Here is a 26,160-nt window from a genome sequence, read left to right on the forward strand (position 1 = left end):
TTTTGCCACACATTTTTTAGGGATCTTGCGGTATTTGGGGAAATTTGTAGGATTGATACTGAAAAAATAGGCAAAAAGGAGGTAATATCAAAGTTAGTCATTTCTAACAGACTTCCACCGGATTTTTAAATTTTTGCATATTTAAAGTCCTTTTCCACATTTGTATTACAATGCTGTATGGCTTTCATTGCAAAATGTCCCTTATTAAAAAATTTAGCCCGGTTATTCCACAAATCATACTGCGACCTACACACAAAGTGCCCAATTAATTTTTTCGTTTACGACAAAGACAGCTCCGGAGATTGCAGTATCTAGATGCAGAGAAACCACAGGGATTAACGAAGTTACCATACAGTCAGAGAGGCTTATGTGAAAGAAGAATACATTGTTTTCTAAAAAGCATTTTTTTCTTTTCTTCACTATTCGCATCCGTGTAATGAGATTGTTTTACGACGCTGTATAACCATAGTTCGCAAAGTGAGTTTATTACACAACATTATTTCATTTTAAAAAATACACAAGCACTAACAATATTTACATTCAAATTCATAATAAAACATGCGAAAACAGTTCCACATAGGAAAAAAGTATTGCATCGAGCCCACAACACAAGTTCAAGAAAACTGTTTACTCCAGTAGCTCGAAACAAACTACCAACAATTCGTACAGCAACTCAGGTGCAAGGCTACATCACATCAATGATAGTGCGTGTTAGTATAGGTTCAATACTACTGACTGCAGTGACAGCAAACATATGTAAAAGAAATGTCACGTGCCGTCCATATTTTTAAAGAGTGTGTTTCAAGTAAACTCAGCGCCTACTGGTTCCTCCGAATCCTGAAGCAGTTCTTGAAGATCCCGGTGATGAACTGGATGACCTAGAGGACGATCCACTTGAGCTCGACCATGAACCACCTCCCCCTCCCCATGAACTGCCCCCACCTCCCCATGAACCCCCCCAGTTGCTTCTGCCCCAACCTCGGCGACTTCCCCAACCATTGTTGTATCCGCCGTTGTACCCATACCCACCATAGTTGTTGCCAGAATATCCTTGGTTGTTTCTACAAAGCAAGACATTAACATACATCATCAAAAGTCTCCATGCACATAAAAAGTAGCTTGTGCAGTATTGACGATTTACCAAGTTTACACTACACATCAACAAAAATAAAGTTTACAATTTGTTCTATTTGAACATTTATTGCACAATGTTCAAAAACGCAGAAGTAATGCCATGCTTACGCATAGCAAGGCGGGATCGGCCCACTGCGCTGGCCCTTTATATTTGGCGATCACAGCTCTAATATTCTGATCATTAGGTTCACAGGCTTCGCAGCCAAGGCATTGCAGCCAAGCTGGATCGGCCACTTTTCCTGACAAGTCAGAGCGAGATCTGAAAAATCAAGCTCCCGGTGAGGTTTGAACTCACGACCCTGGGCTAACCAGGCCCAACGCTCTGCCAACTGAGCTACAGGAGCTCAGTGGCTTCACGGGGTATATTGTGGCCAAGGTACACTGGTGCGCAAGCGCACAACTTGTCAGGCGACCTTCACATTGGTTCAAAAACATAATTATATCTTAACTGGAATTAAATAACAACAGTATTACCACACATAATATTGTAATATCAAAGGAAAGAACACAACATACCTTGAACCAAACATGTACCCCGCAAGACTACCCAGTCCCATGCCACTCCAGAATCCACCAAATTGGCCAGTATTGGTGTTGGGATTTTGATTTTGTGTTCTTGTATAAGTTGGGGTTCCAGAATAAGACGAATGTGTTGCATGATCAGAAGCTGTTGTGGCTTCGGAGTAGGAAGGCGGCCCAGTTTCTGAATTTCACAATTTGATACATATAAAATTTAGATCATGAGGTTTTCAGGCTTGGCAGCCCAGGCAATGCAGCCCAGCTGGATCAGCCACTTTTTCCTGACAAGTCGGAACAAGATTTGAAAAATCAAGCTCCCGGTGAGGTTTGAACTCACGACCCTGGGCTAACCAGGCCCAACGCTCTACCAACTGAGCTACAGGAGCTCAGTGGTTTCACGGGGTATATTGTGGCCAAGGTACACTGGTGCGCAAGCGCACAACTTGTCAGGCAACCTTCACATATACGTAGGGGATCTCTACCACCGTATCAGATGACGCAGTAATATTTCATGCAATGGCATGATAGGCAGGATCGCCCCACTGCGCAGGTCCTTGCTTGGCGATCACAGCTAACGTATCGCGATCATGAGGTTTTCAGGCTTTTCAGGCCCAGCTGGGCTGCATTGCCTGGGCTGCCAAGCCTGAAAACCTCATGATCGCGATACGTTAGCTGTGATCGCCAAGCAAGGACCTGCGCAGTGGGGCGATCCTGCCTATCATGCCATTGCATGAAATATTACTGCGTTATAAAATTTAGATTGACAATTTATGATGTCATAAGTCACAACAACCAACCTCTTGTATATTCAGACTTAAATCCATATGAAGGTGGTGCAGATGGTCCAGGCCTTTGTGATGGTGAAGGCCCATTGTTGGGCATGCGTTGGTGTGGAGTATCAGCATTGTTGTCTGCTGTCATCTTTCGAATCAAGAAAACAATAGCGACAATAATGATAATGAAGACAAACCAAGATCCCCCGCCACTATTGGATTTGTAAGTGTTTTGTTGATAGTAACTGCTTCCATATGATCCCTCATTCTTGTGTTGTCGCTTGTGGCCTGCCTCAGTGTAATCAACAGTGTACTCAAGGCCACAGGAACCTGAATTTATCAAATGTACATCTGTTAATGCACATAATTCAAAAATGTGTTTGAATTCACCTTTTAGGACATATGGATCATTTGGATGGTTGTAGCCTTCACAAGAAACCTGAATTTTTCCAAATCTGTATGAGTCATCCATATCAGCTTTGCACTCCCACTGGACATCAAATCCGTCAGACCCAACATTTTTACACTGTAAATGAAGCATGAATATAAATGTGCCTCAGAAGCAATATATTTAGCCAAACCTGCACAACAGAAGGTGTAAATTTTGAGCAACCAGCAGTGCCACCAACACATTTCATTTGAGAAACAGGTGAACTACGTCGCCCCGTTGTCATCCGGTTTGGATACAGAGTTATAGCAGAAACATCCCGCAGCAGAACTTTGTCATCCTCTGAATTTAACATACAATGTTAAGTTAAAGAACTGTCAATAACAATAAGCTGATACGTACCACTTCCCATCCATCCATACGATACCACGACCAAAAGACCAACCAGTACAAAAAGGCAACGAAACAACATATTTTGATTTCCACTATAAATTCACACTAATTTCTTCTATAATTCGATACCACCACGTTTTATCTACAACAAAAAAATGAGCATGTCGTTATTGCCGTATGGTGCCTGTGCCTCCAAGACAGGAAGCAATAGGCCTATATATCCAATATCCTTAATTTAAGAGCAGCACTGCGTCTTGACCAACATTTCTTCAAAACAAAAACATTATATTTCTTCAAACCATTACATTCAACAACTTTTGCAAATGCGGGAAAAAATTTATTTAATCTGAAATATAGGTGGAAAAGGACACGTCAGTACAAACGATTTCTGTCCTACTACTTGCATCAGCTTCTTTAAAGGCCAGTCATACAAAATGGAGAATGTAGTATTTGTTTTATTAGTGGCGCAGTCACGCGTAACGTTCGTACTGACGTAATTGTCACAAAGACTTTGTATCCCTGCTGTGGTTATTCATCAGCCTGGGTCACATGTGTATAAACTTACCTTTTAATTGTTTACAAGGTTTCCCCCTTCTACTTGCACAAAACGAGGCAACGGCAAGTTCATATGCCGATTTTTACACCAAACAAATTTTATTAGTTGGTTATTACCACTGATCTCTATCGAACATTTTTCAACCAATCGGTGCTCAATCCAATGTCCTACAGACACAGCGATCAGTCGTTATTGCAAGTTATCCACCCAAATAGTTGTCCAGGAAGCTATATCGTTGATGGTTTAGCACATGTTTTATGCAGAGGTGAAAGTAAGCCGGATCGCCGTTCCAATAAGAATTCCCAAATAGTTATCAGAAGCATAAATATAGTAAATTTATTCAATTTGTAGACGAAAACACGATGGTTTATTTTTTTTGGGGGGTAAATTTATTCGCTCCGGAAAGAAGTTTTTTACTTTTAGCACTTGTTTAAAGAGATGTTATTACACATAGAACTACTATTTACGAACTTATGGAAAACAGAAAATGCGCTTGGCATTCCTATTCAAGGACTTGCAACATGTTTTGCTGTCGCGAGTTTGTTGCAGAATGTTGCAATTGTTCCTCGTAGCATTTTTAGGAATTGTTTAACATATAAATACGGGAGGATATGACTCAATCGTTTTTACACAATGGACAATTGTTTTGGTAAAACATTATTTAATAACCTGTTGTTTGTCAGCAATGAAAAACAAGTTTTTGTTGATAGAATATAAAGATATAAGCGACTGATGCGCTGCATGCGGTAGCAGTTGAAAATGTTCTAAAGTGGATAAGGAACGAATCTATATTACCAATTCGAAATGAAGATGATAGGTGTATTCGTACTTCTGCTCCTTGTGTGTTCCGTCACATCAAAATGGTAAGCACTGTCAACTTGCAATTGGTTTTCACAACTTTGCAATTGGTTTTCACAACTTTACAGGCTACCCAGACCAGGTAAATTACTTGATTTTGACCAATCTCAACTTTCGGAGAATATTGAAGAGGAGGAAAACGATATACCTCCTAACAATGGGTAAATTTCAAGGGTTGTTAAGATTTTGTCACTGCGAAACCGAAGGAAAAACGAAAAACGACAAAACACTTATTGTTATTACTGTTGTTGTTTTTTGAAGAGCAATCGGCCCTACAGAAGAACTGCCTATCTGATCGGGTTCAAATACTTGTTACCTGGGAAAACATTCACCCGGAAAAGTACAGAAAATCATCAATTGGACATTTTACATTCTGCGAAATAAAACCAAAGAGACGCTAGTCGACAAAACTTTTTTTCCAGTCGACAAAACTTCAAACGCACATAACTCTGCTGTTTCTCAATGGATTCCAATAATTTTTTTGGCAAGATTCATATATTGACACAAAATTTATGGAAATGTAAAAAGAAATATTAATTTCGAACGAATTTTGTAACGTATATTAATATGCATGGTCATAAATCCGCTATAACTTTTTTCATAGGTCGACAGGAAAGATAATTCTACCACTGTTGGAAAGCTCTTTAAAATCCCTTTACAGCGATACCAAACTTGTCTTCTCATTAGTGGGGGAAATATGTTTACCGACCGAATATTAAATATTACCGTCATAACAAAAATCAGTCTTTTGCTTGTAACTTTGGCTACAGTTCAACAGGAAAGACAATTCTACTACCATTGCAAAGCTTGCACAAATACCTTTCCAACGACACCAAACTTGTCTTCTCATTCACGGGGGCTATTTGTTTACCGGGCGAATATTGTTCATAACCTCGCCCCCACAAAAACAGTTTTTCGCTCATAACTTTTTTTCTAGCCACAGCAGGAAAAATAATTTCACCACCATTGCAAAGCTCATTGAAAAACCTTTCCAACGATACCAAACTTGTCTTCTCATTAGTGGGGGAAATATGTTTACCGACCGAATATTAATTATGACCGTCATAAAAAAATCAATCTTTCACTTGTAACTTTGGCTACAGTTCGACAGGAAAGACAATTCTACTACCATTGCAAAGCTTACACAAATACCTTTCCAACGACACCAAACTTGTCTTTTCATTCGTGGGGGAAATATGTTTACCGGGCGAATATTGTTCATAACCTCGCCCCCACAAAAACAGTTTTTCGCTCATAACTTTTTTTCTAGCCACAGCAGGAAAAATAATTTCACCACCATTGCAAAGCTCATTGAAAAACCTTTCCAACGATACCAAACTTGTCTTCTCATTAGTGGGGGAAATATGTTTACCGACCGAATATTAATTATGACCGTCATAAAAAAATCAATCTTTCACTTGTAACTTTGGCTACAGTTCGACAGGAAAGACAATTCTACTACCATTGCAAAGCTTACACAAATACCTTTCCAACGACACCAAACTTGTCTTTTCATTCGTGGGGGAAATATGTTTACCGGGCGAATATTGTTCATAACCTCGCCCCCACAAAAACAGTTTTTCGCTCATAACTTTTTTTCTAGCCACAGCAGGAAAAATAATTTCACCACCATTGCAAAGCTCATTGAAAAACCTTTCCAACGATACCAAACTTGTCTTCTCATTAGTGGGGGAAATATGTTTACCGACCGAATATTAATTGTGACCGTCATAAAAAAATCAATCTTTCACTTGTAACTTTGGCTACAGTTCGACAGGAAAGACAATTCTACCACCATCATATGTTTGTGTAATATGTATAAAAGTATTTTATTTCTTGCAAAAATATTTATATAACTTGTGTGTAGCAAAGTTGTTTTTGAAACATATTTCCCCCACTAATGAGAAGACAAGTTTGGTATCGTTGGAAAGGTTTTTCAATGAGCTTTGCAATGGTGGTGAAATTATTTTTCCTGCTGTGGCTAGAAAAAAAGTTATGAGCGAAAAACTGTTTTTGTGGGGGCGAGGTTATGAACAATATTCGCCCGGTAAACATATTTCCCCCACGAATGAAAAGACAAGTTTGGTGTCGTTGGAAAGGTATTTGTGTAAGCTTTGCAATGGTAGTAGAATTGTCTTTCCTGTCGAACTGTAGCCAAAGTTACAAGTGAAAGATTGATTTTTTTATGACGGTCATAATTAATATTCGGTCGGTAAACATATTTCCCCCACTAATGAGAAGACAAGTTTGGTATCGTTGGAAAGGTTTTTCAATGAGCTTTGCAATGGTGGTGAAATTATTTTTCCTGCTGTGGCTAGAAAAAAAGTTATGAGCGAAAAACTGTTTTTGTGGGGGCGAGGTTATGAACAATATTCGCCCGGTAAACATATAGCCCCCGTGAATGAGAAGACAAGTTTGGTGTCGTTGGAAAGGTATTTGTGCAAGCTTTGCAATGGTAGTAGAATTGTCTTTCCTGTTGAACTGTAGCCAAAGTTACAAGCAAAAGACTGATTTTTGTTATGACGGTAATATTTAATATTCGGTCGGTAAACATATTTCCCCCACTAATGAGAAGACAAGTTTGGTATCGCTGTAAAGGGATTTTAAAGAGCTTTCCAACAGTGGTAGAATTATCTTTCCTGTCGACCTATGAAAAAAGTTATAGCGGATTTATGACCATGCATATTAATATACGTTACAAAATTCGTTCGAAATTAATATTTCTTTTTACATTTCCATAAATTTTGTGTCAATATATGAATCTTGCCAAAAAAATTATTGGAATCCATTGAGAAACAGCAGAGTTATGTGCGTTTGAAGTTTTGTCGACTGGAAAAAAAGTTTTGTCGACTAGCGTCTCTTTGGTGAAATAAATGCCTAATTTTTGGTTACTCAGAAATTCGAGATGTTTTTTGCTTTATTGAGGTTTAATAATGTAATCAGGCGTTTAGCAACAGACTCTAGTACAAATGAGGAAAGAGACCCCATAAAACAGAGACAATTACATGTCTGTTATAGTTGCTAAATCTTAGCTTGCATTGTTTCTAAAAAATGCACATGTAGATCCACACGCTATTCATTAGTTTATGTAGCGACAACTCGAAAAGGTAATTTAAGTATGTGATGGCCATATCAATTGAACATTACAAGCCCTGTTCCTGTGGAATAAGGCTACAAGCAAAATACACTGAGCCCCAGCAGATATGTTCCAAAACTAAAGACATTTAGTACGATCCACGCGGATCTTGTGTGTCCGTGGTTCGAAAAGCAACCAAACATTAAAAACAGTTTTGAATAAAACATTGCATACTTGCACATTTAATTGTCGTTATTTATTCACAATCGTTACGCTTCACTTTCCATGGGAACTTATACTGCACAATTCTTCTGGTTGTTGTGTTTAATACGATATTTCGCGGTGCGCTGAGTTCCTCTCGTAAACGAAGATATGGGTTTCAAAATTATAAAGTTTGTGGATGCAATTAAATAACATGTAGTCTACCACATAACTAATGCAATATTCATGTTTTTCGGGAGATTTGGAAGCATGTGTGTTGTCGTTCGTTATCTTTGAATGCTAAACTACTTTCTTGAGTCCAAAATAATCCATGCGTGAGCGTGAGTGCCTGCACAAGACATAAGTTTCTTGCCACGTTAGGTAAAAATGTGTGACCGACTAGCGTCAATGGTCGTTTTAGATTGAGGCAATGCCGAATAGGTTCACAGCAGTTATTTCCAACATTCTGTAACTAGTGACGCACGCATGGGGCGCATTTAGGCGCAGGGGACTTGTCTTACCAATGTTTCAGTCGGTGAGTAATATGATCTGTCCCCACACCGAAAATCTATAATTTAAAATGTTTGGTCTTTAACTCCCTCGAATGTTTGAAAAGGTTTAATTATGGTCGCTTTCTTTGGATCGACGGATTAGTTGAAAGAAATGTGTCCTTAACTCATCGTTTGCCTCTCGTGAGGGTTCGTGTATGCGCTTTCCAGTCCAATGTCGCCAATTTTGTCGTAATATGACCTCACCGTAGCGTGATTATAGTGACACAGACAGCAGAAATGTTAGGTCATTTTGTTCCAACGGAAAATAAGTTTAGTGAAATTATGGTTTTGCCGAAGGTTGCGAAAATAAGTGAATGCTTGGCAAATACTCCCATAATTTGGTTGACAATTAGACTCTGCGTGACGCAACAAAAAAAACTTTTCAAAAACGAGTAAGGTCATTTTTCTGTGATGACCCTGTTTTTCTATGTAAATTTGAGAGGCTCAAATATATGTATAAAGCTGTATTCTCTTATTTATAATTTTTCCGTTACCAAGATACACTTAGCCTCCAGAGAAAGGAGCTTCGTCACGCACCATTATGTATTTCAGGCGCCTTATGTGCGTGTTGCAAACCACTGATTATGTGTACGGACAAAACACATTTTGTTGTAGAAACAAAACTCGGCGTGGTTACCGACTAAGGCATCGCTGAATCATCATTACTGAGCTAAAAATAAACGCGAAAAGTGCAGAATGTAGATTATTAGAAGTTAGACTATTTAGGTGCAGCAGCTTGACCATTTTAACAAACAAGTTTCAATGATTTGTTACTGTGTTTTCCTAAACACAACGCAAACCCAAACACACTCATAAACAGTGGAAGACCTGACCTGATCGTTTTTAACTCTCCTTGAATATTCGACAAATCAAAGATCCGCCGAATACCACCGAGCAGCAATACAAGCGAACTACCATTTCTACAGACGTTTAACCATATGTATGCGATAAAAACTTTCTGCTAAGCGCGACTGCGCAATATGCACAAAATTATACAGTGGTGGTCAAAAATAGGTGTGGCCACCACATGATGTGGCATATGACAAATCATGTTATAGCCTTTTGGGATAAGCTAGTATACGTCTTTCTTCATGGTTCAGGAACTACGTATTATGCCGAGTGATCACAACTTTGCTGAAAAGTTTTGGAGCCGATTTTTCTTCTTCCCAAAAGGTCAAACGTCTACTGCCTAGCAAGGGATGTAATCTAGCACATGTTATTTTTACCCACAAGGGAGTGGAGTCTTTATTAAAATGTTATCCTCATTCGTTTAATTTTGATGTTTTTACTGTTGTTCTCAAACGTGACAACCTTATTGTGCAAGGCAAACGTTGTTATGTTTAGGTGTAAGTGATTGATAGCTATAGCAAGATAGCGAAAAGGAAATTCCGCCCTAAAATATCATGATGTTACATACGGATGTGCGTCATCGACCCGCAACCTGAGTTTTGGTTAAAATGTCGACGAATTCGTTCGTGACCTTTCGTGAGCTCATAGACTTCAAATACATTGGTTCCAAGGAACTCCATGCTTGAGTGGACACAGACAGATAGTGCGAGATAACAATTCTTACCGTTTTCGCAGACCGGTTTCTTGATACAGCAAACGACTGAATTCTAAACAGGGTTTGATGTCAATAACAGGTTATTTTGAGAGCGTGTTAGTTTAATAGAAGTCACAAATGGTTATAATTCTAATTGTCTAGCTGAGTGTTATGGAATCATAGACCCAAAACAAGATGTTTATGAAGATTTATCGGTTTAATGATTTTTTGTTACAGCATATCTAAAGTTAGTGTTACCCTTTACTGATTTCTTACTATACTTTCAAATTTAGCATTATGTAAAGAAACTTTGTGCAAGATGTTGTTACGAGTTTTAAACGCTTGCTCATTCTTCTTTTGTTACTTCTTGTTGAGCAAAGCAGGTATGTAAAACGTTTTGTATTTGCTTCAATCGAAAAACATAAAAAATCTTTCAACATTAAAGCATGTTTGAGTAAACAAATCAAATGACCTTAATAAGCAGTTGGTGGTTAGCAGGTGTCACGCTAACATAATATGCCGTCATATCTGTTGAAACACGAGTGTTTTGCACAATTTCGCTTTTTAGGGTTTCGCTGTCATATTACTTTGAGTAGGTGCAACGTTGTTTTTCACTTCCCTTATGTATAATGAAAATAAAAGTGACGACCCAACAGTTTGAAGGTTGCATGGTTAGAATAATTGCGGTAGTGCGTGCACGCGACTGGAAAACTTCGTCATGGTTCACAAATTCCACGTGCAACTGCAAACACGGTAGCAAGGAGTCACGGATATCCTTACATTTACATGTACACGTGTTGTTTGAATGCTCACGTCAGGGTTGACCAAACCTTTTTTTACCCTGTGCTAATTGTTTCACATTTCATTCAGATGCATCATAACAATCAACCATTTATTTTCTATGTTAATGTTATGTTAGATTCTGTTTTAGCAAAACTCTCTCCTATGATTATTCAGAATCGAACAAATGCTTTGCCAACGAGACAGTGAAAGTATCAAAAGTTTGTGTATGTTTATGCAGCAAGCACCACGCTGGATTTGGTGTTATTGGTCGATAGCACCTCGTCCATTAACAACCCTGACTTTTTAATCTTAAAGACAGCTCTTATAAATACGTCATCCAGCTTTGAAAACTGCATTTCCTCAGGATTACAAGTTGCAGTTGTTCAATATGGAAATCAAAACGTGAGAAAGTGGGTGACTATGCTTTTAACGATTGAACACAAAAACAGGGTAAATAACTTACATTATTTTTATAGCATCGATTATAGAAATGCGGCGTTTTACCAATCGCCAACAAACTTTGGGGATTGCAGAAACGTAAGTTGCTTCAATGACGCCATAAACAATAATATGCCCCACTTATTGGCAGCGAGTACTTTCACATCAACGGCCTTACAAAGAGTGGTTCTGGTAAGCATATTTGAAAAAAATTGTGTGGGGGTTCATTAAATCATGTTTCTCATTAGATTACTTTCAACCAATCAGCGAACAGCAACTCTGCGCAAAAGGTGGTGATTCTAATCACAGATGACCCAGCTATTGATTTCAGTAGTGAACCGTAAGCTTCAAGAAAACTAGTGACATACATTTGGAAACCTGCTATTATTTTTTATTCGTAGTAGCAACCTTTTACAAACCAATAACGTAACCCTTCACGCGATTGGTGTTGGACCAAACATAGATACAGGACAACTTGAATCCTATGCGAATGCGGCGTCGAGAGTTACAACAATCGCCAACTACGCGAATCTTCAAAGTGCTCTTAGCAATACTTACCAACAAATACTACCCGTGGTTGGTATGTAACAAAACTGTTAGTAAACAGAAACTTACATACATCAACCCAAACCTTTGTTCAATACTGTAGTCACAACAGCCATGACAACCGTCGCCATAACAACGGCGCAAACAGACGCACCCATCACGAATGCAAGTACAATGGGAATGACAGAAACAACACTTCACACAGCAATGGATACAACATCATTCACAGCAGAAAAAATGACATCTACTGCTGAAGGTGTGTTTACAACAACGACGAAGGCGAAAGCATTGTTACTGTTTTCGCCCTCAAAAAGTACCATAAAAGACAAAAATATTATTTGCCGCTAAGTTATTATTTTTGATGCTGTTTTACTAACGGCCACAAATGGATTCCGACAGAGACGTTTCATATTTTGCAAAATAAGAAGTGTTTTCAACGACTAAAGTCTTGTTATATCATAAATAATTGAATTTATGACCAACATTGGTTAAAATTCATAAAAAGGTCAACGATAATCTCATTGAGTGCCAGAAGAACAATTCTGATTAATAAGTATGCCTGGCAGCAAAAATAGCAGGATCATCTCATTGATTAAAGAAAAGATTTAGAAATGTTTGCAAAAAATTAAGGACGTATAATTGCGAAAAAAACATTAATCAGACTCAGTAGGCACCATAAGAAGGGACATTCACACTTATATACCTTCATCAACCCAAACCTTTGTTCAATACGATAGCCACAACACCCATGACAACCGTCGCCATAACAACGGCGCAAACAGATGCATCCATCACGAATGCAAGTGCAATGGAAATGACAGAAGCAGCACTTCACACAGCAATGGATACAACATCATTTACACCTGTTGCAGCGACATCGACAACAATTGTGACACAAGAAACGAACACACCCACTATAACTGACGTCACGTCCCCAACAAATGACATCATCTCAACTAGTCTAGAACTGACAACAACAGCGGGAGTAGTTAACAACACAACAGCTACTCAGGATTTACCGGCCGAAACAACAGCAACTGTGCCGAATACGGATTCTACTACATTGAGGATGGCTACTGATTCATCTACAGCAACAGGTGTGTTTACAACAACGACGATGGCGAAAGCAGTGTCACGGTTTTGGTCCTTACAAAGTATTATAAAATTATTGTATTGAGAGACTAAAATTGGTGAAATGGTGTGATTACCAATATCTTACCAAAACGTGATATAGTCTGACAACAATATTTAACTTTAATTTATGATGCTGTTTTACCAAAAACATGCACATATGCCCAAGAAAACTTACTGTTGCACAAAATAAAAAGAGTTAGATTGTTTTCGAAATGTACAGTAATTCATGGAAAAATCTGTCTGGTGTTAAGTACAGTTGTGCGTCACCGACCCAACCTCGGAGTTTACAAGTAAAATATAACGACGCTGACGTTCGTGACCTTTTAGGCGTGAACGGAATTGTGAAATTTGGCATCGCTTAATGTAAAGCTTTGTGTAAATGGCCACAAACAGATTCTGACGCAGACGTTTCATATTTTGCTGAAGAAGAATTATTTTTTAACGACCAACATCTTGTTATATTAAATGATTAAATTTATGACCAACATTGGTTAAAATTGATAAAAGGTTAACAAACCATAATCTCATCCCATCACGGAAATATTGGGAAATGTTTGCATAAAATTAAGGACGTAATTGCGAAAAAACGTTAATCAGACTCACTATAGGCACTGTAAGCAGGGACATTCGCACTTGTATACCTTCATCAACCCAAACCTTTGTTCAATACGAAAGCCACAACAGCCATGGCAACCGTCGCCATAACAACGGCGCAAACAGATGCATCCATCACGTATGCAAGTACAATGGGAATGACAGAAGCAACACTTCGCACAAAAATGGATACAACATCATTCACAACAGAAAAAATGACATCAACAGCTGCAGGTGTGTTTACAACAACGACGATGGCGAAAGCAATGTTACTGTTTTCGCCCTCAAAAAGTATTATAAAAGTCTAAAAACATTATTTGCTGCTAAGTTATTATTTTTGATGCTGTTTTACTAACGGCCACAAACAGATTCTGACTCAGACGTTTTATATTTTGCAAAATAAGAAGTATTTTTTAACGACTAAAGTCTTGTTATATCATAAATGATTGAATTTATAACCAACATTGGTTAAAATTCATAAAAAGGTCAACGATAATCTCATTGACTCATGAAGAGATTTAGAAATGTTTGCATAAAATTAAGGACACATAATTGCGAAAAAAACATTTATCAGACTCACTAGTTACCATAAGAAGGGACATTCGCACTTATATACCTTCATCAACCCAAACCTTTGTTCAATACGATAGCCACAACATCCATGACAACCGTCGCCATAACAACGGCGCAAACAGATGCATCCATCACGTATGCAAGTACAATGGGAATGACAGAAGCAATACTTCGCACAGCAATGGATACAACATCATTCACACCTGTTGCAGCGACATCGACAACAATTGTGACACAAGAAACGAACACACCCACTATAACTGACGTCACGTCCCCAACAAATGACATCATCTCTACTAGTCCACAACTGACAACAACAGCGGGAGTAGTTAACAACACAACAGCTACTCAGGATTTACCGGTCGAAACAACAGCAACTGTACCGAATACGGATTCTACTACATTGACGATGGCTACTGATTCATCTACAGCAACAGGTGTGTTTACAACAACGACGATGGCGAAAGCAGTGTCACGGTTTTGGTCCTTACAAAGTATTATAAAATTATTGTATCGAGAGACTAAAATTAGTAAATGGTGTGATTACCAATATCTTACCAAAACGTAAAATAGTCTGACAACAATATTTGCTCTTAAATTTATGATGCTGTTTTACCCAAAACAGTCACATATGCCCAAGAAAACTTACTGTTGCACAAGATAAGAAGAGTTAGATTGATTTCGAAATGTACAGTAATTGATGGAAAAATCTGTTCTGATGTCAATTACAGTTGTGCGTCACCGACCCAACCTCAGAGTTTACAAGTAAAATATAACGACTCTGACGTTCGTGACCTTTTAGGCGTGAACGGAATTTGGAAATTTGGCATCGCTTAATGTAAAGCTATGTGTAAATGGCCACAAACAGATTCTGACGCAGACGTTTCATATTTGGTTGAAGAAGAAGTATTTTTTAACGACCAACATCTTGTTATATCAAATGATTGAATTTATGACCAACATTGGTTTAAATTGATAAAAGGTCAACGATAATCTCATCCCATCACGTAAATATTGGAAAATGTTTGCATAAAATTAAGGACGCAATTGCGAAAAAACAATAATAAGACTCACTATAGGCACCATAAGCAGGGACATTCGCACTTATATACATTCATCAAACCAAACCTTTGTTCAATACGATAGCCACAACATCCATGACAACCGTCGCCATAACAACGGTGCAAACAGATGCATCCATCACGAATGCAAGTGCAATGGGAATGACAGAAGCAACACTTCACACAGCAATGGATACAACATCATTCACACCTGTTGCAGCGACATCGACAACAATTGTGACACAAGAAACGAACACACCCACTATAACTGACGTCACGTCCCCAACAAATGACATCATCTCAACTAGTCTAGAACTGACAACAACAGCGGGAGTAGTTAACAACACAACAGCTACTCATGATATACCGGCCGAAACAACAGCAACTGTACCGAATACGGATTCTACTACATTGACGATGGCTACTGATTCATCTACAGAAGCAGGTGTGTTTACATCAACGACGATGGCGAAAGCAGTGTCACGGTTTTAGTCCTTACAAAGTAGAGAGAGACTAAAATTGGTAAAATGGTGTGATTACCAATATCTTACCAAAACGTCATATAGTCTGACAACAATATTTAACTTTAATTTATGATGCTGTTTTACCCAAAACAGTCACATATGCGCAAGAAAACTTACTGTTGCACAAAATAAGAAGAGTTAGATTGTTTTCGAAATGTACAGTAATTCATGGAAAAATCTGTTCTGATGTCAATTACAGTTGTGCGTCACCGACCCAACCTCAGAGTTTACAAGTAAAAATATAACGACGCTGACGTTCGTGACCTTTTAGGCGTGAACGGATTTGGGAAATTTGGCATCGCTTAATGTAAAGCTATGTGTAAATGGCAACAAACGGATTCTGACGCAAACGTTTCATATTTTGCTGAACAAGAAGTATTTTTTAACGACCAACATCTTGTTATATCGAATGATTGAATTTATGACCCATAAATCCCACTAAGTGTGTTTATAGAGTAAGAGTAATAAATGTTTGTGTATGTTTTATGCAGCAAGCACTGCAATGGATTTGGTGTTGTTGGTCGATAGCACCTCGTCCATTTCCAACGCTGACTTTTTATTCTTAAAGACAGCTCTTATAAATACGTCATCCAGCTTTGAGAGCTACATTTCCTCAGGATTACAAGTTGCAGTTGTTCAATATGGAAATCAAGACGTGAGAAAGTGGGTGACTATGCTGTTTACGGTTGAACATAAACCAGAGAAAATGGCTTTCTTTGTTCGCAACACACAGATGAAAATCGATTGTGCGACATTCAGAATAATCCATTTATTTGCATTGAAGAAGTTAAACAGTTAAACAATACGCATTCACGCTTGCTTTGAAATTTTTAGGAGACTGCTTTAACAGTGAGATTCATAAAGGTAGCTTAACTCCGCCCATGACGATTCATCAATTAGCGTTTAAGAGTTGCTTCTGTTTTAGTTCGGTATGCGCTATAAGTACGCAGATTCAAGCTTGTCACAGTTTTTTAAATTTTTTTTACATGAGCAATTACATTATGTTTACAGCATCGATTATAAAAATGCGGCGTTTTACCAATCGCCAACAAACTTTGGGGATTGCAGAAACGTAAGTTGCTTCAATGACGCCATAAACAATAATATGCCCCACTTGTTGGCAGCGAGCACTTTCACATCAACGGCCTTACAAAGAGTGGTTCTGGTAAGCGTATTTGAAAAAAATTTTGTGGGCTTCATTAAATCATGTTTCTCATTAGATTACTTTCAACCAATCAGCGAACAGCAACTCTGCGCAAAAGGTGGTGATTCTAATAACAGATGACCCAGCTATTGATTTCAGTAGTGGCGGAAGTGCAGCGTAAGTTCCAGGAAAACTGGTGGCATACATTTTTTATTGTAAACATATCTGTTTAAAACGCTATGCAAGTATGTAAAATATTCTTTATGTTGTTTTTCTTTGTATTCGTTGAAATCATTGCAAAACCATAGAATGAAAAACAAGGCAAACAAACACGTATTTACAGGGAAGTATTTACATTCAAAATACCACACATACAAACGAGAATCACGCAGAATGGACTGCGGCACATTCCACGAATCACGCGGCTGTGGCTTGCAAGCGCACTGTTGCAGCCATGTATATGCAGTCAGGCGTGACCACAATACTTTAGATACACTTCGTTTTGCACACTGTATTAATCCTGCATTTAATTTTTGTTTATAGAATCAACCTTATACGAACCAATAACGTAAGCCTCCACGCGATTGGTGTTGGACCAAACATAGATAAAGGACAACTTGAATCCTATGCGAATGCGGCGTCGAGAGTTACAACAATCGACAACTACGCGAATCTTCAAAGTGCTCTTAGCAATACTTACCAACAAATACTACCAGTGGTTGGTATGTAACAAAACTGTTAGATTCAAAGTTGAATGTTATATACATCAACCAAACCTTTGTCCAATACTGTAGCCACAACGTCCATGACTGAAATATCAACAGTCGCCAAAACAACGGCGCAAACAAACGCACCCAGTGTGACTACAAGTACATTAGGAATGACAGGAACAACATCTCCCTCAGCAGTAGCAACAGGTTTGTGAATAACAAGTTTATTACAAATAGTAGAAAACCTGAACTGCAACAACTGTTGCGGAAGCTGCTGGTTTGAAAAACGACTGCTAATGTTTATCAGGAAATACAACTGGTAAAATGATAAAAACTACAAGTAGAACCACATCGGCAGCGCCAATATCGACAACAATAGTAATACCTGCAACGACGTCCCAAACAAACGACACAATCTCAACTAATCCAGACCTGACCACCACAGTAGATGCAACTGCCAGAGCAACAGCTACTCCGTCTTTACCGACCGAAACATTTGCGGCCATATTAAAAACGGAATTAGCCACAACGACTATGGCTAATCATACAGAATTTACCACCCTTATGATAACACCTGCCAGCAGCCCAACACCTACCAAGGTTTTGACAACAACAGAAACCGCTACCACATCAAGAACACAGAGTGAAACGACGTTGGCCACAGATGATCAGACTACAATGGCTTCCTTGTCTACTGATATAGGTATGATTACATAATGCTGCAAGGTTTCCCAACTTGTGATTTATTGACCCCTAATGGCGCACAGCGACATATTGTTGCGGTGTGCAGCGTTCTTTTTTGACACCACAAAAATATATGATTTTCGCACCAAACATGAAAATCTACTTTTTTTTATTGTGACATAGGTGAAACGACACTAGCAGCAGTGAGTGCAACAACATTTCAATCCGCTGTATCTTCGCCTAAATCTCCAACATTCGCACCAGCAACTGATGAAAGTATAACAGTAAAAGCAGAAACCGGTTTTTCCACAACGTTCACGGAATTATCACCTCTCGCGACATCAAGCGCAAATGTCGAAGATTTATCCAGCGCAAAACCTACTAATACTCCCACGCTACCTGCAGTAGGATTTACATTACCAGTAGGCACCGGTACAATAACGTCAAGCACACAAACGCTTACATTCCCTTTTACAACGATGTCAGCACAAGCAGCAAATGTAACTACATTCCGTCCAAATACAATTGCACGCACGGTACAAGTGACGCAAGGTAAAGAACTGACCACGTCAGAACATGCAACTGCCTCAACGAGACTTCAAAAAAACTCCACTACGTTTCAAGTAGAGACTACTGCTTTTCCAAGCACGAAAAGCTCCACGCCAAAACCTTCGGAAGTTTCTTCAACGGTTGAAGTACGGACGCTTACTAACCCATCAGGAATCGACACGACAGATGAAGCCACCGCAAAATCAACAACTTTACAAACATCAGAAGATGTGGTTGATGCAACAACACCGACAACGGTCCAAACAAACGAAACCAGCATAACCACAAACATGACCACAGCGAAAGAAAATAAAATTGTTGAAATGACAACAGCAACAAATATGCCGATTTTTACAGCAGAAATTCCAAGCAATGGCACCACGGTTGAAGCCATAGTCACAACAATATTAGGAACTAACAAAACAGCTATAGGCGTTGTAATGACAACAACAGATGTTGGTACATCACAAACTACGTTGGTAACAGAAAATCAGAGAACCAATTCGACAACTGCTGACCTGCAGACATCAACAACAACAGCTGCAGCAACCAGCAAAGTAGATGGTGATATCTTGACAAAACCAACAGTGTTCGGAGAAACCACTGCCACCTCACTGGTAACTGTTTCTCCGACTACTTATCCATTCCATCCGAAAGTAACTACAGCCACCCAAACCTACGGACAAACAACCGCACTTCACCCTACTGATGTAACTGTTCTAGGCACATCGGATTCTGGCACAAACACACAGAAAAGTTTTGCAAGTCAATTACCTGGGGCAACAGATACCACAACGGCAGATTCGACAACAGGCTCCACAAGTGACATAACAACAAATGGAGCAGCGCAGAAAACTAAAGCACAACCTACTTTTGCAAGTACGCTGACACTAATATGTCGTTATGTAGTTATAAATGTGAAATGTTCAAACTCACCTTCATGTTCGGAAAAGAAACAAAAATTAAGAAGCACAGTGTTCAACGACGTGCGACAATTAAAGCGATAAAACTGTTATATCCAGCTCAGCAAATTGCGTCCACTACAACCATGAATGAGACAACAACCAAAACGCCAACCCAAGTTGCAATTACAACAGTAGTAGCAGAAACGAGGTATGACCCGACAGCCGCTGCATCAACAGGTACTTCATGACAACGCATCAATATCACTGATATAATTAGAAAAATCTGCCAACACAGATATTTCTACACATGATGCGACGCATGCGGATATTTTAACCTCAACTGCGTTTGGAATGCCTACAACGGCATTTCCAGACGCGTTCCAGCAGACTGGAACTACATCAAAGACTTTAAATCAAACAGAAAAAAATCCAGGTACAGTCACTCCCGCCGCTGCAACAGTAGCAACGTCTGTACCACCGACAACGAACGTATTCGCAACGTCAAAAGCGACGGTGTCACAAATAAACGATGCAATCTCAACTAATAAAGAAATGACCACTGTAGTAAAAACAAGTGCAAGCATATCTAGTGAGGTTTTGACAACTCCAGCGACTGATACTACAACAGCAACGGAATATGTCGTGTCAACGATGACTACTGCTAATCAAACAATGTCTAACTTTAATACAGAACCAGGTACGAATACAAACTATTTTTGCAGAAGATAAATAGCATAGAGATCAGTTTTGATCAAAAACCTTTGAACTTTGAAAGTTGAGAAATGTTAAAACACTTTTTGTATACAACAGACCGGATACAAACAACAGTGCATACAACAACAATACCAACACCCACTGCATTTGAACGAACTGTAACTTCGGCTGAAGCAACCACAGGATCGACAACTCGGTCTCGATCAGATGCATCCACACTTGTTGCACGCACGACAACAGCAGAAGCAGTCATGAGCGTGTTTACAAAGATTACGTCCATATTTCCTCTGGAAACCTCAAGCGTAAATTCCAAAGATCCAACAACCAGAGCAACGACTGAGAGACTTACGTCACCTGAAGGAACGAGCGGAGTGTTAGCCATTACACAAACGCCTCTAGTTTCTTTTTCCGCGGCACCGACACAAATACCAAGTAAATCTACATCTGGTCCAACCACAATCGCTGCAATTCCAAGCGATAGTGCTTTACCAGTTACAAAATCTACCGCAATGCCAACCCTTGCCGTAACAGAATTATCCACGTCGTCAACAGAAAACCTCCAGTTTTTGACGTCCAGTTTTGCAGTACTGGGAGCCACGATGGCAATCGAAACTGTCTCTTTTGGGTCTGAAATATCGACTAACCCCGCGCTTGTCGACATTAACACAATTCCAAGTGGTGAAGGGACACGAGCTATTAATATATCTACGACAGTCGAAATAAGACCTTCAACGAAGGCAGACCGAACAGCCGCCGCCACTGCGAAACGAACAACATTCCCAACGTCAGTGGATATGGGCGATGTGACAGCATCGGGCACAGTCTCAACAAACAAGAGCTACATGACCACAACGAATAAAAATGTATTTGTTGAAACGACAGCAGCAACAAGTAAATCGATTTTCACTGCAGAAATTCCAACCAGTGTCACCACGGCTAGACCTATAGAAGTGATGGCTACAACAGAATTAGATCTAAACAGAACACCTGCAGACTCTGTAATGACAACAGCAAATGTCACTGAATCACAAACATTGTTTTCGGCGAATTCTCACATGCCGACAACGGGAAGAATTGCTGCAGACGCAACACAAACCATCGTTGTACCTGCTGCCACAAGCAGAGCAGACAATAATGTTTCAACAAAATCAGCAATGTTAACCCAAACCACGCCCATGACAACAGTCCCTTTAAACACTTTTTCTTATACATCGAAAGTGTCAAATCCACCTGTAACGTCCCAAACATTCACGGATTCAATAATTGCGGGTGCGACTTCTGGCCTAAACACACCTGATACAGCAAATGCCACCCTTGCCATCACAGCAGTCACGACCAAATCTATAACAACTCCCACAGTCCCGATTCAAACAAGCCCCCTTTTTACGAATGCAAGCACGATAAGTCTTGGTGTGTTGTACAGCAAGTATTTGTGATATTTCTACTCATGATATTTGTTACTTTTGAACATCCAATACCACATGCACCAGCATGGCAAATAAAATAACTCGCGCTTATCAATTAACAAACCAAACTTGTTTCCAGCCCAAAAAACAGAGACTACAACAGTCACGACAGAGGCAACAACAAAATCTGCAACTACGACCGAAGCCACGAAACCCAGCACCGTTGCAAGCACAACTGGAGTAACAGAAACTACACTTCTGGTGACTACAGCAGCAGCAGTCGGTACGTTAATACTGATTGATTCGGTAGTAACCTTCGCCAAGGAAGATATATTTACACAACTATCGATTGCTGATATACATAAGCATTTAGAAGTTATCACAGTATTTACTGCAAACACTACAGCAGCAAATAAATAACACTAATTCGAAAATACGACAGGTACAACCACACCGGTTCCAGAAACTACAAAAACCATGGCGACAACGATCATAACAACAGACACAACTACGCCGCTAACAACACAAGGAACTAGTGCCATACCCGAATCTGCCACAATGACAACTTTTACTTCCACAACAGGTACGGTAAAAATCGCTCTAACGAGAGAATGCAAACAAACACTACAGTATTCAATTTCTAAACTGCTAGTATAATATAAGGCTATGGCTACACATGTCCAAGAAACTTTCTTTGCAGTTAATAAGAAAAGAAACATTACCTGTTTTTTCTTGAAGTAAATTGCATGCGTTTTATACCCCCAAAATGGTAGTACTCCTTTACAGCATTTACCCAACTGGATTTGGTGATACTGGTGGATAGCTCTTCATCCATTAGCGGCGCTGATTTTCTGGGACTTAAGGAAGCTCTCACAACTACGTCATCCATATTTGCAAACTACATTTCCACAGGCTCACAAGTTGGCATTGTTCAATACGGAAATCAAAATCTGATGAAGTATTTTTTCATTTGTTCTGAAACATTGACCTATCTTGCATGTTATATTACGTTGTTCATTAAATGTAACAAATATATTTCGGCAAGATTACAAATTTTAGAAACGTTGAATTGTTTAATTAATGACTACCTGCACATGATCTCGCGTTAGCAACCCTGTTTCGGTTAGAACGTTTTGTTTTGAGACGTGGTTAAAGTCTGCTGTTTCGAAAATACCAAACGAATAACATTTATACTACCTTTTGCAGTATCGACTACACAAACAATGCGTTTTACCAAACGCCAACAAATTTGGGGGCTTGCAAAACCGTAACTTGCTTCAATGACGCCGTAAACAATAACATGCCCCATTTAATGACAACAAGCACTTTCACCTCAGCGGCGATACAAAGGGTGGTTCGGGTATGTACATTTAAAAAACAACCATTGTCGTGTGCCAGCTAATTATGTTTTCTCATAGATTACATTTAATCAATCAGCGAACAGCAACACAGCAGTTCAGGTCATAATTCTGATAACAGATGGCCCAGCAACTGATTTCGATGTGTTGGGCAATGAAACGTAAGTGCAAGACACTGTGCGCGATTTCTTTTGAAGTTTGCGGCATTTCCTTCACCCAAATGCTGTACACAGCGTTTTAGTTTGGTACAATATTTGGTCAGGCTATCTTATATGAAAGATCAATTGTCGCAAGTAAAAAATGCAGACATTAGTTGGATAAAAACGGTGTTGTATTATAAAGAAATAATCAACAGTATTGGTGCTTCTTTAATTCTTGCCCGCAATATTCAACAGTGCAAGAAACGCAAAGGATTAAGGATATATTTTAATCGATGAAGAATACAGTTCTGTTTATGCCTCTGTGAACGTTTACATTTCGATAGTAGAAAACAAAAACACTTTTTATTTTTAGTTCTACCCTCTTAAGATCGAGTAATGTCATTCTCTACGCCTTTGGTGTGGGCCCGCACATAGACACCAAACAACTTGAAACATTTGCAAATGGAGCGGCAAGAATTGTAAATGTTTCAAACTACGATATTCTCCAAAGTGCTTATACCAGTGTTTACCAAGGAGTTTTTGGTATGCATAGTTACAGTGTTGTGCCTTGTGGGTCAAATCTAATGCACTTTGATATCCTCACCAAGTATTTTTTTTAATGTGGTATAACAGCATTAATTGAAGCACCGACCACCGTTACTACATCAGTAGCACCGACCACCGTTACTACATCAGTAGCACCAACAAGTTTACTCACGATAATGACGTCAACAATTCCCTCGTCAAGCACAACAACAGGTTAGTTTATATTGACGGCTTCGCCGTTGACAACATTTGGGCTACAATCAACAGTGAAATTTGCACAGCAATCAAACAAAAAAGCAACCTTTTAAAGCCCTGCAAAGGCGCCCCGGTTTTTCAAAGAGAAGTCGAACACAACTCACCAGTGCATTGACAGAAACGTATTTAATCACAAAAAGGGCAGCTAGACACCACGTTTAACCTGAGCATATTGAACATTTGCCATTGTTACGACACACTAACTGTTTCAGTGTTGACAAATAGCTCCGATAAGGATAAGCAGAAATATAGCGCAATCAATGAAATAAGACATAACAAACCTTACTCTGGAAACTTATGTGCCAGTAACAGGAAAGTATTTGTGGAATTTCCCCAAATTTAAACACACGCACATACATGTACAGAGAATTTACAATTAGTCGTATTTTACACAGCTTCAACTGCTGGAGTCTTAACGCGTCCGACGAGTGCTCCAACGACAACCTCTGCTGCTGTCGCGACCTTGAAAAGTGTTTATGTCGTCATAGTCAGCGTGATAATATCATCAATTCGTATGTTTACTTTTTCTTAAATTTCGTTATTATCTGTCCTATTTTGGCACTTACGGTTATTACAAATGTCAATGAAACCTTTACTGGTGGATAACATGATATTTTATTTCTTTTGTATATGCAATTTGTTTTCTCATTGTGTTTTTTAATGTTCATTATAGCAAGTCTCACATTTCCGCATAGCTGTTTCTTTAACGCACCAGTTTCGCAGGGGTAACTACATTTAAAATATAAGTTTCATAATAGATGTAATTAATATTGCCAACTCAAAACAGCTGGAACTTTAAATGATTTCGTGCTTTTGTCTGACGCAAAACTCTCCTCGTTTAGCGCTTGTAAAGCATTGTTGCGTCACAATGAGTTTTGGATAGTAGTAACTGTACCTCATACAAAAAAAATTATGGATCTTGCTACCAACTACGGCCCTGATGACGCAGGAGCAATGAGTCTGTGGGAGGCCAAAGGTCTTTCAAACAGTTGATGATGACTTGCAACGTGTAAGGCCGCACACCAGGAAGTTTTTTAATCGCAATAGCTTTATTCTATCTCTTGTGACGAAGTAGAACGAAACAGACCCAGCGTGTGACAAGGTTACCGTACCGCGTAAGTCAACAAAAAACCCATCCATTTTAACAAAAAGCCAGTGAATAATTTCCTATTCACCAGTAACATGTGTTATCACAACTGTTATAAAAAACTTGATTCTTTTGTGCTTGAAGTAATTTTTTTAAAAAGTACAAAGTATAGTTAAAGTCATCTCGAAACATTGGGGAATTGTTTCCACTATCAATCCGAAACAACGATAACGGCAAGCACGAACGCCTTCTAAACCGGCTTGCGCACCCCTGTGGGCAAAAGAAAAAAAGGCTTTTATTCAAGCTGGCAAAAACACTGGCCTTTGGCAATCAAACAAACGCCCAAGCGGTCGTTAACCGTGCAGCAATGCATTGTTTGTAAGTTGGTGCTGCTATGTATTGAAAATTCTGATGAGTAAATATGATTTTTTGCCGCTTTTATTATGCTATTGTATTTGCACGATTGTAGTCAATCTAATTCAAATGAAACTCTATACAGTTCTCAAAAGTAAAATTTCTTCTATTGTTAGTATTGTAGTAAATGCTTGGACAACGGAAACTGACCAACTTTAGCAGCACAAAAAAATGCTGTACCAGAGGTGCGTTTTGTTTGGTAATGGGTTGTCATGTACGGGAATAGCGTGAGAGGCAAAGCACCAATTACAAGATGCACTCGTTCAAGAATCACAGTGTGGTGAAATATTAATTGCATGTTTCGCCGACTTTCGCGTGTCTGGTCTTCGTGCGGTGAAATGAACTCGACCGAGGTCAGAAAAAATTTTGTTCAATTACAGCTTTAGGGAAATTCTTTGTCGGTTTGTCATTTTATTTTATTCTCGGGGCGTTTACAAAAGTAATATAAAACTTGCCAAATCACAAAGTAATTGCGTTTGACAGTGGTGCTTGCTTCACAGTAAAGCTGCCCAGAGAAAAAGATTTTTCAGATTGATTGATTTGGTGACCTGTGGCTATGATTGCGACAGAAAGACCCCCTAAATCGAATGTTCGGAAATCTGT

At 39.1% G+C, this 26,160-nt stretch overlaps 2 protein-coding genes across 6 annotated transcripts; one reads left to right on the forward strand and one right to left on the reverse strand.

Moving 5' to 3' along the window:
• Positions 1-464: 464 nt before the first annotated feature.
• LOC145903950 (store-operated calcium entry-associated regulatory factor-like) lies at positions 465-3,370 on the reverse strand. The gene is made up of 6 exons (XM_082992149.1): positions 3,217-3,370; positions 3,008-3,156; positions 2,817-2,952; positions 2,451-2,756; positions 1,651-1,837; positions 465-1,061 (listed from the first exon to the last, which is right to left on the reverse strand). Exons 1-6 carry the CDS (start codon positions 3,284-3,286, stop codon positions 812-814), a joined length of 1,098 nt encoding a protein of 365 aa, XP_082848275.1. The 5' UTR covers positions 3,287-3,370; the 3' UTR covers positions 465-811.
• A 6,842-nt stretch (positions 3,371-10,212) lies between these two features.
• On the forward strand, positions 10,213-25,589 carry LOC145917756 (uncharacterized). Of its 5 annotated transcripts, none has more exons than XM_083003029.1 (28): positions 10,213-10,375; positions 11,014-11,185; positions 11,252-11,405; positions 11,462-11,553; positions 11,615-11,793; positions 11,863-12,015; positions 12,497-12,856; positions 13,569-13,721; positions 14,138-14,497; positions 15,207-15,566; positions 16,137-16,308; positions 16,657-16,810; positions 16,866-16,966; positions 17,333-17,511; positions 17,584-17,706; positions 17,807-18,202; positions 18,367-19,611; positions 19,755-19,874; positions 19,933-20,334; positions 20,448-21,761; positions 21,897-22,040; positions 22,200-22,340; positions 22,544-22,715; positions 22,964-23,117; positions 23,176-23,276; positions 23,629-23,798; positions 23,889-24,014; positions 24,452-25,589. In XM_083003029.1, the coding sequence occupies exons 1-28, from the start codon at positions 10,312-10,314 to the stop codon at positions 24,586-24,588; spliced, it is 7,398 nt and encodes a 2,465-aa protein (XP_082859155.1). In that variant the 5' UTR covers positions 10,213-10,311; the 3' UTR covers positions 24,589-25,589. The 5 variants fall into 5 exon arrangements, with proteins under 5 accessions (XP_082859155.1, XP_082859156.1, XP_082859157.1 ...); XM_083003030.1 differs by having other exon boundaries at positions 12,632-12,856; XM_083003031.1 differs by lacking the exon at positions 15,207-15,566.
• The last annotated feature ends 571 nt before the right edge of the window (positions 25,590-26,160 follow it).

The sequence above is a fragment of the Ascidia mentula genome, chromosome 1, assembly GCF_947561715.1.
Source record: "Ascidia mentula chromosome 1, kaAscMent1.1, whole genome shotgun sequence".
Lineage (NCBI taxonomy): Eukaryota > Metazoa > Chordata > Ascidiacea > Phlebobranchia > Ascidiidae > Ascidia > Ascidia mentula.

What these genes read in the sequence shown, in the direction of transcription:
- LOC145917756 (XM_083003029.1), top strand. Translation starts at nt 10,312, where the DNA reads ATGTTGTTACGAGTTTTAAACGCTTGCTCATTCTTCTTTTGTTACTTC. An exon ending in GGAAATCAAAACGTGAGAAA is followed by an intron (nt 11,186 to 11,251) that starts GTGGGTGACTAT and finishes TTATTTTTATAG; the next exon opens with CATCGATTATAGAAATGCGG. An exon ending in CCTTACAAAGAGTGGTTCTG is followed by an intron (nt 11,406 to 11,461) that starts GTAAGCATATTT and finishes GTTTCTCATTAG; the next exon opens with ATTACTTTCAACCAATCAGC.
- LOC145903950 (XM_082992149.1), bottom strand. Translation starts at nt 3,286, where the DNA reads ATGTTGTTTCGTTGCCTTTTTGTACTGGTTGGTCTTTTGGTCGTGGTA. An exon ending in TGATCCATATGTCCTAAAAG is followed by an intron (nt 2,757 to 2,816) that starts GTGAATTCAAAC and finishes TGATAAATTCAG; the next exon opens with GTTCCTGTGGCCTTGAGTAC. An exon ending in GGGTACATGTTTGGTTCAAG is followed by an intron (nt 1,062 to 1,650) that starts GTATGTTGTGTT and finishes CTTGCTTTGTAG; the next exon opens with AAACAACCAAGGATATTCTG.